This window comes from Hyposmocoma kahamanoa, unplaced genomic scaffold (assembly GCF_003589595.1).
Source record: "Hyposmocoma kahamanoa isolate Upper Pololo Valley unplaced genomic scaffold, ASM358959v1 96142, whole genome shotgun sequence".
Taxonomy (NCBI): Eukaryota; Metazoa; Arthropoda; class Insecta; order Lepidoptera; family Cosmopterigidae; genus Hyposmocoma; species Hyposmocoma kahamanoa.
This window is the reverse complement of record NW_020655114.1, coordinates 1-13,833: the sequence shown is the minus strand read 5'-3', so window position 1 is coordinate 13,833 and position 13,833 is coordinate 1. Positions and strand designations below refer to the sequence as shown.

At 38.0% G+C, this 13,833-nt stretch overlaps 1 protein-coding gene across 1 annotated transcript; it reads right to left on the bottom strand.

The window, feature by feature from the left end:
- Positions 1-1,273: 1,273 nt before the first annotated feature.
- Positions 1,274-13,791, bottom strand: LOC113238490 (vinculin-like). The gene is made up of 11 exons (XM_026475314.1): positions 13,645-13,791; positions 12,580-12,756; positions 11,489-11,634; positions 10,659-10,814; positions 9,865-9,948; positions 8,368-8,470; positions 6,148-6,257; positions 5,956-6,083; positions 4,804-4,952; positions 2,662-2,839; positions 1,274-1,469 (listed from the first exon to the last, which is right to left on the bottom strand). Exons 1-11 carry the CDS (start codon positions 13,669-13,671, stop codon positions 1,381-1,383), a joined length of 1,347 nt encoding a protein of 448 aa, XP_026331099.1. The 5' UTR covers positions 13,672-13,791; the 3' UTR covers positions 1,274-1,380.
- Between the last annotated feature and the right edge of the window lie 42 nt (positions 13,792-13,833).

Sequence of the window (13,833 nt, the reverse complement as noted above, 5' to 3'; positions counted from 1 at the left end):
TCCAGTCGGGCTGGCGCGAGGCGCGGGCGCCGGGCCGCGGGGCGGCGGCGAGCAGCCGGCCCTGCGCCGCGCTCAGCGCCCGCCGCAGCTCGGGGTCGCGGCGCGCGCCGGCCGACGACAGGCTTGCCGCGATCACGCGGCCCGCCAGCCTGGGCCGCACTCGGGTCACTTACGGGGCCCTGCCACCGCCACGCGCTGGCAGGCCCCGAACACTCGCGCTCTTTCATTCTTTCATTCTTCGTTTCGAAACAAGTACCCATAGCTTGTTAGTAACGACTTAGGAATCGTGTTAATATAATGCGATTCAAATATAAAATTACAATCGTAAGAAAGATGTAAAATACAAGAAACTTGAACTAAACCGCCACATGAAGTTGCAAGCACCCACTAGGGTTGGGTAGGACATGAAATTAAAATGAGTTTGAAGAAGCACCTCATTTGAAAAAATGACGCGGTACAATGTCCTACGTCAAATGAGGTGAGGTAGTGGTAAGAATGTTTGCACTTACAGCAATTACTTAACAGACAGAATATTAAGCATATTTCATAACTTGATGGTATCAATCAAATGGATAACTTAAGTGTTAATATAGCATAAATAAATGTAAATTTTATAGTACTATGGTAGTATGGTCATATGATGTAAAATCAGATAAAAAGCGGGCAATGCAGAACCATTAATTGTTGCATTTGCTGAATACGAAGCAGTGTGACATGAGTGAAACTGAGGCTTAAACGTGACATGATACTATGACATGAGGTGAAGTGTGAGGTGGGACATTTTTATGACATGAGGCGTCGTGATAAACCAACCAACCAAGCGAGTGGTACAAACGAGTTGCCTCGTGTAGGAGTAACTCAACACTAGCACCCACGCATACGTCGCCAGAGTTTTTTTGTATATCTGAATTTATATAACTGCCTCCATGGCCGAACCACCAAGCTGGTCTACCACGCAGAGGTCCCGAGTGCGATTCCCGGGCAGAAGAAATATTTGTTTGAAATTTATTTCTCTCGTGCCTTTGGGTGTAATTTATGGTTATCTATGTGTATGTCCATGGCACAGGGATTCCCGAGTGCGAAGCCACGAGTTTGTGCATTATTTATCTCTATTTATATTAACAAGGAAACAACGGTAGAAATACTTAAAACTGTTGCCTACTCACTCGCACCTATTGACAAAAAGGTAATAACTTGAGATACTCGTCAACAGATGTCGCTATTTTGTTTTCCATGAATCTTGTCATCGAAAATGTAAAACAATCTATTATCAAAAGCAATCGCACGATTAAAAGAATAAATAGTGGTCAAAATATACAATTTACTACAAGTTAAGTTTATGAAAAGACATAAGATTCAACAAAGAATTTTGTCTCTACGTTACCTGGTAATAGCATTTGACGTATAAGCACACTTTTGAGGATCATTCAACTTGCTTGTCTCTTCTTTCATCCTGGATATCGCTTCACCTAAGCGGAACAAAACGTTAATTTAAAAAATATTGACATTGTAGAATTAACTTTATGAACATCAAATGGATTATTAAATTAATACAAAGATCGAAAAACACAAAGAACAGAAAGATCAGCCAGGTACCTTTATAGCTACCAGAAGACTGATAGAGATGTCGTTATATTAATTGTAGCTGCAAAGGTAACTGGCTGAGTAAACTTATATAGTAAACTTTCATAAGTTAATCACAGTTAGCGCTGAAGGTAAGAAAGACGTTTAAGCCCAATCCAAAGCAGACACATAAAGAAATTCATAAAATCTGACTCGATCTTGTACGTCACTTGGTAAAATCTTAATACGCTACCGAACCACGGTGAGGCAACAGATACTGGTTCAGGTCTAGTCGGATCAAAGGAATTTTACTTTCATAATAATGTATAATTTATTGTCTCGCTACAATATTTTTGTTAAAATCTAATTTAGACAAATATAAAAATTTTAATTTGAGACAAAAGGCAGAGGCTCAACTTGTACTGGCACGGTGATGAGACTTGGTGTTGAGTCATGGAAAAAGTTCCATTTTGAAAAAAATCATATTTTTCAGAAAAATAAATATTTTTCCGGATATTTTTCCAATAATTTTCCTATATTTTCCACATTTGACGTTGACACCTGTCAAAAGTTGAAATTATGAACGAAATCGATGGAACCAATAAAAAAAGTTTGGCTGGTGTCATCTTAAATCTCATTTTTCTTTAAATTGCTTTTACCTATACAATTTTATTTTATTATTCATACAAAATACTCATAGTAAATATCATACTAAATACAACTTCAAAAGATCTTTCTAAATGAAAAATAATATGAGCCTTCGAATTATACTTTTCCAATTTTCCAGAATTTTATATTACAGTTGTATATTATAGTTCTGTACACAGAACTGTAATGACTTTTGAGTTCAGTAGCGAGCACCATAGACAACAGAATTTCTGTTCAGAACTAAAAGAAGCGCCTTTGTGACATGGTTTATGAAATTGTAATTGACAGATACGTAAATACCGGAGTAGAAAAAAGACATTAAGTCCTATCGTCGTTTGATTTTTTGAATGCCAAATTAAAAGTTTCATCCCCATTAAAACGCTTCATTTTAAAAATTACTATATGGCACATAAGGTTCTTTACGTACAGGTATATTCTAACGAAGTTTACCTGCAGTCTGTACAAAGTCCATAGGATCAACGGACTGGTCGCACAGGTCTCGAACCCGGGACATCGACTCGCTGTACTGCGCCAGCAGTTTCTTGTAATTCTCCACCACTGCTGCGTCATCGGGTTTAGCCACACGCTCTTCCGCTGCTTTCACTAGCAATGGCGCGAGGAGTTCCGTCTAGATCAAGTCAAAACAGAGTACACTTTTAAGGCTTGACCTTCAGACAAGCGAATTGAAGTGACCATTTTGAAACCCTGTATGGGCTGTTTCATTTCTGAATGTTTTTTACTTAGAATAATAACGCATAGAATGATAGTTTCATATCAAACGAACTGTCACAAGTGAGGCAAAAATCAAATTCATGTAGGCTAGTTTTAGTAGTAGGTTAATTTTCGGTTTTAGTGAATATTTATATGAAAATACAAGTTGAAACGCGTTACTTCCTTGTAGAATGTGACGTTAGTATCTATTTTATGTTTGTCTGACGTATTTTTACACTCATTTACCGCACATTTCGTCATTTTTAGCTAAAATTCTTGATCTGTTCGCGGTGCAAGTTGACCTTGAGCACTGAAGGCCCGCCCGCTCGTGTAGAGCGCTTCAATTTGCCTCACTTAGCGTGTGCGGGCTAGGTTTCTATGCGTTATTATTCTAAGGTTTTTTAATGATTATTTAGAAATTGTATAGGTATAAAATATTGGCTGTTTCCTCGAGCTTCTACTGTACTAATATGTCCTTATGCTCCTACCGTGACGTCGTATCTAATAAGTACACTGAACTAGAATAACAAAATTCAAAAATATCTTTATTTCATAGGTAAGAAGAAAATTACATTTGAAAGCGTTACTTTGCGCTCTTTCTAAAGGCAGATTCTCCTGAGAAGAATGATCAAGAAACTCTAGGGGTTGCTATTTTCTAATAAAAACGGAAGTAAATTAATTTGCTACTCCGTGAACCCAGTGAGGGTTAAATCGTGTAAAATGACTGGGCTTTTTTGAATATTTTTTTCTTTAAAGTTAATTTTTCCACCCACCCCCTAAATAAAGTTAATAAAAGAAATAAATAAGTACAGTCACAATCATGTGTTTTATAGTGTAATAAATCAAAGTAAAAATATTTTTTAAAAAGACTATAATAAGCATTGACTTACAATTATATGGACGTCGGGTCCGCGCTAAAAAGTGTCCGCACTTGTAAGGCGCTAAAATCGTATACAGAGCGCGACACTCCGCTTTAGTCTTCATTTGTTCTACTGACAGCGCGATACTGCGATGACATTACAATTTAAATTTCGAATAGGTTGACTTGGGACATTTTTTTCGTGGTTTTTGTATTAGACCCGTCGTTCATTTATTTGTAAGTCAATGATAATAAGAGAGAGAATTTGAAAAGTTTTTTAGCGAGAGTAGGTGTGTGACGCGACTACCTTCATCGTCATCCCACCATTTTATCACCTTCTTTACTGGTTCCTAGCCACTTACTTTTCAAATTTTGAATCGTTCTCGAATTCCTTTTCCTGCCACTATTTTTACGTTAATTCATACTGTCATCACTCCCATCGAAACTCCCAAAGCGAGAGGGCGTTCCTCAGATAAATTTACACTGTTTTAATGTCCAAAGAATTCCCAGAGGAATGCACGTCCTCTCTGTGCTGTGGGAGTTTTAAAGGGAGTGATAACGGATCCAACCAACGTAGGCATAGTGGACCAGTAAATAGGGTGATAAAAAGGTAGGATGATGATGAAGGTCAGCATCATCACAGGTGTTTCCGGTATAATGTTTTGTTGTCTTTGAAAATAACTTGATTGCTTGTAGCTTATAAAACAAAGAATTTGACGTCTCACTTTCAACTTCAGGTCTTTTTGTTAAAAAAATAAGTGCGCATTTGACTTCCACCGATGTCTTCTGTCTGACTTCAGTGGACGACGAAGCATGCATACCTAAATAATACCTATTCACTCTCGCCTTGAAAAGGTCCAAGTTACAACGTTCAGGGAATAAGTCTGTAGGCAGGGAATTATATAAATATGGAATTCTTGGAATGTCCACAACATATGGGTGGAACCCCAGCCTACTCCCCGGTGATGGAAAGGGGAAGGCGGAATGACTTCATGTTTCATTCCTTCAGAGTTTCTTTTAACCTGGCGCATGCTTTTGTCGAGCTCCTGGGCGATGGCGGGGCCGGGCCGGGCCGCGTCGGCCACGAACCGCGCCGTCTTCTTCACGCGGCCCAGCTGGGCCAGCAGCTCGGCTATCTTCCGCTCCAGAATGAACTTGCGCTTCGCTTCGTCTACGAGACACAAACAGCACATTCTTGCAGAGGCCGAGAAATAAAAGATTGCTGGACAAAGTTGTCCTAGTCAGGCCCCGTTCCCGCCGAGGTATATATAGTGCTTTTCTCAGACAATGCGAGGATATATTAAAAAATCCATAAAAATAGAAATAACAAAAAGGACCTTAAAAGTATTCTCTTATTTAACCGCCTGTTTTTAAAGTGTGCGGTGCAAGTATTATATTCTTATATTTACAGACAGTTTTTCTTTGGTCTATTTACGAAGTTCTTTGTTAGTATATATTAAAGAGTTTAGAGCAGAGAGAGAGAGATATTTCTTTTGAACCAGTGATGAAACCTAATGTGGGATTATGGAAAAGTTTCCATTTTGAAAAAATCATATTTTTCCGAATATATTTCCTTTCATTTTCTTCATGACATTGAGACATGTCAAAAGTTGAAGTTACTGAATTAAAACTATGGAGCTATTAAAAAAGTTTTTTCCGTTGTTGCGAAATCATTTTAAATCTTGTTTTTCTCTAAGTGGCTTTTAACTATACAAGTTTAATTTATAGTTCACGCAAAGTCAAATTTCAAAAGATATTTCTAAGAGCCTTTGAAATAATATTTTTCAAAATGTTTCCAATTTTATGGGAATTTTCCCGGAAAAAGTAATTGTAATTTTTGAAATTTACCCAACAATATTCATGTCTTTTTCATCAAGATTAATTTTTGAAAGAGTCCCGTAATTCGTGCCTACCTTTGGTATAACAAAACCATATGTCAAAAGTACGAATTACACCAAACAAGTCACGTACAAGTGATTCAGTGAGTTACGTTTAAACATAAAAAGTTGCTACCCAATTTCATTCATAGAATGTTTAAATCCCTTTTCTGAAAAATTATCGCTTTGCAGATGCGTCCTTGTTACACCAAGGGCGCCAATGACTTTACAAGAAAGCACTTTTCGAGTTGCTTTAGAGGGGATCCTCGGGAGGCAGAGGTCGCAGCGGAGCCTGACCTCTCTCGGCGTCGACGACGACGTCCAGGTCGGCCAGCGGCGCGTCGGCGCCGAAGTCGCGGACGACGCGGCCCACCGCGCCGCGCTCCACGCCCGTGCGCAGCTCGCGCAGGCGGTCCATCAGCGCGCTGCGAAACCGACAAATCAGGCGTCGCTCGCTGGGAACGACTGCGAACGGCGAGACGAAAGTACCTCGCGTTGTCGCTGTCATATTTCTTCTTGCACTCGGCGAATAGCTCTTTCGACTCCGTTATCAGTTGCGTCATTTCCTCTTTTTCGCTATCTTTCAAATCTTCCGCCATCTGCAAGCAACAATAAAGTCCCAATATTTAGATAATATAAATTTTATTATCTCGTGTCCTTCCTCTTGTGCAACCTTCCGAGAAATGCCTCAATTAGGCTCCTGGACGAGCACGAAAATTCCATCAGTGTCATCATCATTCCAGAGTCGCGTCAATTATGTACTTAAAATGTGACTACTTAGGTAAAAATCGTGATGTAGTTGCAAAATAGTGATTTATAGTCGAACCGTTGTTTTACAGTGAATAGGGTGTGTAACATGCACACACGTTGCATTAAAGTAATATAATAAGAAATAGAGACGAAATATCATTTAATTTGTTTGAAACTATTCAGCCAAATCATTACGATGACAACTGCGCTAAAATTGGCCAGACCGAATACAAAACAATTGACGGATATCGTCAATTATTTCACTTCAAATTAACCGGTTTAACTTGAGCTTTGCTATAATGGACGATAATTTAAAAACTATTAGAGATATTATCTTTATTACAATTAATACAGAATATTATTGGAATATACGGAGACGTACACACAGGTCAGTTGTTGGCGCTGTACTATTTCAGCTTTCTAATTTGTGATTTCAGCCCAAACAAGATTTAATATTTAAAAGTGATAAAGCCCATTTGCCTCATGATTTGCCAGGCATGGATGATGCATTAAAGTTATTGCGATATAGGTGACACCTCTTAAATCCTCCTTCCTTTACTCTCAGGAACCAAGGTAAAAAAAACTACACCTAGTCGATACTCCGTTTTAAAGATATTAAAAAGAGACTCGTGACCAGTAGTAGAACGTATAAATGGGTTGATGATGATGATAGGCTGTTTTAAAGATGTAAAGGTGTTTCATTCTCGACCGTACTATAACCCCATTTCTGCACAACCAACCTGTAACCTCTCATCACAGAATCGTAGAATTATTTTATTTTATACCAATGACGGGACGAACAAGTCGTGCGCCTGGTGGTAAGCGTCACGCCTGGAAATAACAGTTGCAGTGCCACTGTGAGCTTTAAATCACAAAGATCTAAGCGTACTCCACAGCCTTTCCTAAGGAGCTCTACTGCTACTAAAATATCTTCATAGAGATTTAAAAAATAGATTGCACAATTAGACCATTCTAATTGTACAAGAGTTATCGCAAAAAATATTGGAGATCCAAATTACTTAATAATGAAGTTACGACAAAATTAAATATAGAGGTATATAGTGCAAAAATTGTAGATAAGGATGGCATCCCTTCCTACATAAAATCAAACACGCCAACGTCCAGCTGGTGATTGTTAAAAAACTCATGACATTAATTATAATTATAAAAAATTTTATTAAATTAATATTCAATTATTTTTATGTGAAATTACTCCACTAGGTTGTTTTAATTATTAATGCAAAGATCGAACACTCAGAAAAAATTCCTTCGATCCGGCCGGACTCGAACCGACGGCTTCTAGCATACCGTGCCAGACGCTATACCAATTAAATCACGGAACGAAACAGCGACGAATATTGCTATGTGCATGTTGTCGCGTTTTTGTATATCTTTGTATTAATAATTATAACAAACTAGTGGAGTAATGAATCGTCGTATCTTTGTATTTGGTTTTTCAACGACTTGTTCGGTCTTTGTATAAATAATTATTAAATCTATTTGCCAAGTTTTATTGAAATCGGTTAACGGAAAGGGCGCGAAACCGGATTCAACCCCTAGACCCTTGGAGGTGGAATTTTTTCTCAAATTTAAATGGGACTAATGATGAGGTACCCTCATTCCAAGAAAATGAAAAGAAATAATCATCGGAATCGGTTCAAAATGCCGAAGTAATCTCAGAACATAATATTATAATTGAGAACCTCCTCCATTTTTTGATATTCCTTATGTAAAACTATCAGTCAAAAAGCAACAACCAAAAAACGGTTTCATTGTTTATTATCAGCCGTACCAGTTCGAGTTTGTGATACAGCATCTATATTTATAAAGTTTTTGAAGTTCTATAGGGGAAAATCCTTGGTGGAAATTATTCGGTGATATTTAATGTTAAATTAGCTATTTTTATTATAAGCTAACTCTAGCCGATAAACAAGACTGTAAGAAAGAAAATAATCTGACCTTTTCAGCAATATCAATAACGATCTGGGTTGCTTTTTCACCGTTCGCCTGGATTTCAGGCTTGGAAGGGCGGCGTTGCAACCACTTGTTGGCCACCTCCACTCTGAAATACAAATTTTAAACTATAACAATTATAACTATTTTATAAAAATAAACGGACCTTCAAAATTTGTTGAATTACATCTAGTGCCAAGTTTTATTGTTAATGGTTAACGTAAAGTGCCTTTAGCACATGCATTTAGTAGCCTTTTTTTGACATGACTGCTAATTCCATTCACCACAATAACGATCACTCATGCACACACACACACACACACACACACACACACACACACACACACACACATACACCCAGGATTTCCATGAACTGTTAATATTGTTAATATTTCTTTACCATTTTTTTTTTAGTTTCATCATTATATTTATTATTATTTTATCGTTTTTTTTTTCCTCCACTTAATGTCCATCAATGTCATATCAATATTGTTATTGTTTCTTTGTGATATGTATGTCTTTTAATTATTATGCTATATATACTATGCCCTCGTTGACATGTATCCCGCTCAAGACCATGGGGATTAGGGAGAGGCTGAAAAACAGCGCTGCGCGGTCTTATCGCCGTGCCAGCATAAGCTGAGCCTCTGCCTTTTGTCTCAAATTTATTTATTTTGTTGTATTTGATTAATTAGTTTCTTAAGGAAGAAAATGTTACGAGACAATAAATGATTTTTTATTATTTATTATTATTATTAACAAACTTTTAAAGTTCGTTTTTTTATAAAAGAAACTATTGAGTCTCGATTCACAAATCGACCCCTCCTATGTAGAGTATGTATGTCGAAATTGCCAAATTTACAGGGTAGCGTTTTAAAGTTCTGAATTCACTGAAAGAGTGTTCATCTAATAGATCACCATAGACCTCTAACCGATATTTAGGATTTAACAATACTCTATGTGAGTAACAAGCTTTGCCGAATAAAACTGAGTGATGCTAAAGTCACGTGTTATGCTCATTTCAGAGAATTCAAAAAGTTTAAAACGCTCCGCTGTAAACTTGGCAATTTCGGCGTACGATACTTTACGTAGGAGGGGTGGAAATTAATTTTTTCAAGGTCCATTAAACTTGTTAGTTAGTACAAAGAATCAGCAAATAAAAAGATCTGTACCAGATTGTTTAGACGACACTTGGCTAGGGAGTAATATTATATAAGAGCTGTTTATGTAAATACACTAGGTTCCTTCGCGTTTGGATACCACTTTCCACTTAACATCAGGTGGAGTGGAGTCATTTGCCTGTCAGGTATAAAAAAAAAAAAAAAATACAAGATTTTGGAGTAAGTAATAATGTTAAGATGTCGCGGTGGTTGGGATTTACTATGGTGCATCATTTTAGAATATAAAAATTTTTGCTTTAGTGGTGTGAAATAACTTTTGTGATCTTTCGAAATAAACAGTTTAAAATTAAAAAAACAAAATTGTAAGGTACAAATAACTCACTGCATCTGCACGTAGCTCTTTTGCTGTGTTTCCTCTTCTTCTTCTTCGGGCGCTGCTACCAGCCCAGCGCGATGACCGTTACGCCTGAAACACAAAACGTTCCACAAGTTTGCATGGTGTTTTTTATCGGAAATTTGTCTGATTGTCTGATTAAATCATCGTTCATCGTCGGTAATCCAATACATAACACTGTGAGATTTACATAAAATACCTGATTCGATTTCCGGTAAGACAAATTTAGTGGACGAATTTTTAAAATTTTCGTGAGTGTCGCTTTTGTCGAGAAAAAATGAGTGCTGTTTTATAGGGAGAAAGTGTGTGTTATTTTATTGGGAGAAAGTGAGTTTGTTTTAGTATTGTAAAGTGAGTTACAATGGTAACGCTGTAACAAATTAAGTTAAGGGTAGTCGTCGACAACGAAAGAGTCTATGTATGTCTGTTAAGTTAGGGGTAGTCGTCGATAGTCGTATGTATGCCTGGTTTTAAAGTTGCCACTGGACAGTCAAAGCTTGACCATGGAGTGCGTAACAATTCGAAATTTCGGTAAAATAATAATTCAGTCATGGGGACGAATAAGTCCAGTCCGTAACAGTTGCAGTGCCACTCAGAGCTTTAAACCGCAAAGATCTGAGGGGCACTGACACTGCGCCAGTCGCCCCGAGACGTAAGTGACAAGTCCCATGTGCTTGTAGTTTCACCAGCACCCTCATCCTTCAAAATCGATATACTGATATCTACATTACTGATTGGTGGCAGAAATAGGTAAGGTGTATACATTGTGTAAATGTACTCACTTCAAGATATTTATTAGATTTTCAAATGCTTCCAGCACGCCGGTCCTACCAGAGCTGAACATCACCCAGGTCATGGGTTCATCCTTATTATCCTCCCCATTATCATTTCGGGTCTTGACTTCTTTCACCAGGGCTTGAGTTTTGCTCAGCAGAGCTCTGTAAAGAAGTAAATGATATTTTTGTCACATTAAAAACGCATAACGTTTGGGGCGTGATTTTTGTAAATATAAAGTGGGTGCATTTGTGAATTAATGGTCATCAACCTATTTAAATCTCACTGCTAGACACGGATCTCCTCAAAAGTAATTCCCATAAAAAGTTTCATTGTCATGGGACTACAAATTTTTACCTTAAAAGCACAGATTCACCTTCTTTGCGATTTTATTATATGCTATTGCATTTAATCAACGCCTGGACAAGAGCAAAAACTTGACAAAAGTGTCATAACTGCCATCTGGCCTTTTCAAATATTACCACAATCGCATCGCGTGTTGGCACCATCTGTTGACCAGCGTTAAGAAGCAAAATAAGCGTCCGAACAAACGGAGTAACGAGTGCGACATTTCTTTGTATGAGATTGGGTTTCTGTACTAGTGTGGTATTATTTATTATCTGAGCTTATATACAGGTGGGACGCCCTCTAGGCGTTCCCAATATAAACTAATAATGACGTAATTAGCGCTAGTTTTCAGGGCGTGGACTACAACTAAATCAATAAGACGGGGTTCGCCACTCCGTAGTGTTGGTAGCACAGTCCACTAGATGGCGCTACTAACATCCACAATCCCACTTCGGACCCCAAAATTTTGCACATTAAAAATTCTTCTTACTTAGAGTTGCTGATGACTTCGTCTCCTAATGCCTTGGTCTCCGCAGACACCTCCTCCACGATTGGCACAACTGAAGGTCGATCCACAATTAAGTTTAGACCTCCCACGGAGTCTATCAGGGTCATTGTTGCCGTAGTTATTTTATCCTTAAAAATTATTAGTCGGAATTAACATCAATAAATCATTTGTTTCTGTAATTAATAGCTCCGATATCAAAGTATCTAAAGGAATTGTGTTATAGAAATCGGAAACAACGACGCTACCACAAATCGACTATGGACGTCATTAATTTAATTTTAAAACTACACGCAATAATACTGTTGAGTTGTCCTCTGCCTAAAGGACTATCTGGAAGAGATCACTCTTGGCGATAAGGCTGACTTTGTCCACATATTGTGACGATGCAACCTCCTTCCGTCGTCATCCCACCTTTTTATCACCTTTTCTCTGTTATTTGATTTTTAATTCGGGACTTAATCACGTATAAAACATATTTTAATTACCTCGACGTTTCGGACGTATTGCACCGTCCATGGTCTCGAAGGGGCTGAACAGGCGGGTGTCAAAATCTACGTGATTAAGTCCCGAATTAAAAATCAAATGATGTGTGAAAATTGTGAAACCTTTTCTCTGGTTCCTGGCCACTTGTTTTCAAATTTTACATCGTTCTCTAATTCCTTTGCCTCGTAATTCTCATTTTGTTTAGTTCGGTCGTCACACTCTGATTAATCGCTGAAGCGAGCAGTGCTGCTCGTCTAATTTTGACCCATTTACCAGTTACCAAAAATCTCTTGCGCAATAAAGGTTTAAAAGATCACAAAATACTTTAAGATATGTTTTTATAAAACCGGATTTACTTCCCCTATTTATTTTTCGTTTTGCTCAAAATGCAAAAGGAAAGAGAAATAGTGTCGAAATTAAACTTAAAATTTATTTTAACGATGTATGTGAAGTTTCCAATTCGCTTTGTGGGAACTATGGCCCAAGCCTCCTATTGCGAGAACTTCCAGCACCCATATAAACTTCTAAAACCAACAATGGCTGGTATCAAATGAAAATTATTTCCAGCATCTGGAATTCTTTTGACTAACCATGCTAACGTTGGGTTCGTGAACTGTATTATGAAGAGCCTTAGCAAAGGCGTCGATCCTGAAACCGTTCTCTGTCAGTTCTCGTTTGACATCTCCTTTGGCTCGGTTTGACGCCTCCTTTAGTACTTGCTTCAATTCTTCCACTTGCGTGGATAACTTGGATTCTTCTTCTTTTACCTGGGGAAAAGATTAAGATGCAGTGTCTGACTATAATATTACTTTTACAGAAAATGAAGAAATTCAAATGGTCAGTTATTGGATGAGAGGAGAAAGCTCGATCAATCATGATAATGTTCCTATCGTAGACCGCAACACTCGAAAAGATGATTGGACCAAATATAAATATAGGACGTCGATGGGCCAGTCCATTATTTTCTATTATCCCGTATATTACGCCCTTTCGGTATCTAGTCCGTAACCTGCCCTTTTGGTTGGAGTCAAAGCTAACAGTTACCAACTGCTACATATCTTTCAGAATTTAATAAGTCCAGTGCTTAGTACTGCTCCAAGTGCTGGAGAAGTAATTTCCGGTTCGTCTCCAGACAGGATCAAGTTAGGAAAGAAACTTCTCATTGGCCTGAGTAGCACCCTGATAGTGACAATTTTCTTGTTTGAGACAATAAATAAATACAGTAGAAGTGCTTAGTGCGCGTGACATGTGTGCCAACAGTACGCAGAGTTCTACATACTTGAGCTCAGTCTACCATTTTCACTTTGCACGTTATGGTCGTTTCAAGACGTCGTTCGTAACTTGCAACAATAGGTACTTATTGAAATTTCAACGATATGTCAACAGGGTAAAGCTTAAATTATATTAACAGTCCAGAATTTGTAACTACTTTTTAAATTAACAACTACGACCAATCATTATCATGATTTCATAGTGTTTCAAATTATGAATAGGTGAGTTTTGGCGACAGTGGTTCTGGTAGTAATCAAGGCTTAAGACAATTCGATTGTTTTTTTTCTCCCGCGTTTGAGATCAAGTAAATAGTGTAACTAACTGTCTAGCATAGTCACTTACATTAAGACAGATCAAAATTAGTTATTCCTCACGAAACTTACCTGTTCAATGCTTCCAGCCCGCATCATCCTGAAGCAAGTCTCCTGCACTGTTTCAGTCAATTTCTCTATCTTATTCACGTCAACCAGTCCTTCTTTAGCCACGTCCTTGTGTTGCTCCGATATGGATATGAGATAGGAACAGTGAACCGCGTATTGAGCAGAATTGCAGACGGATGTTGTAACGAACTG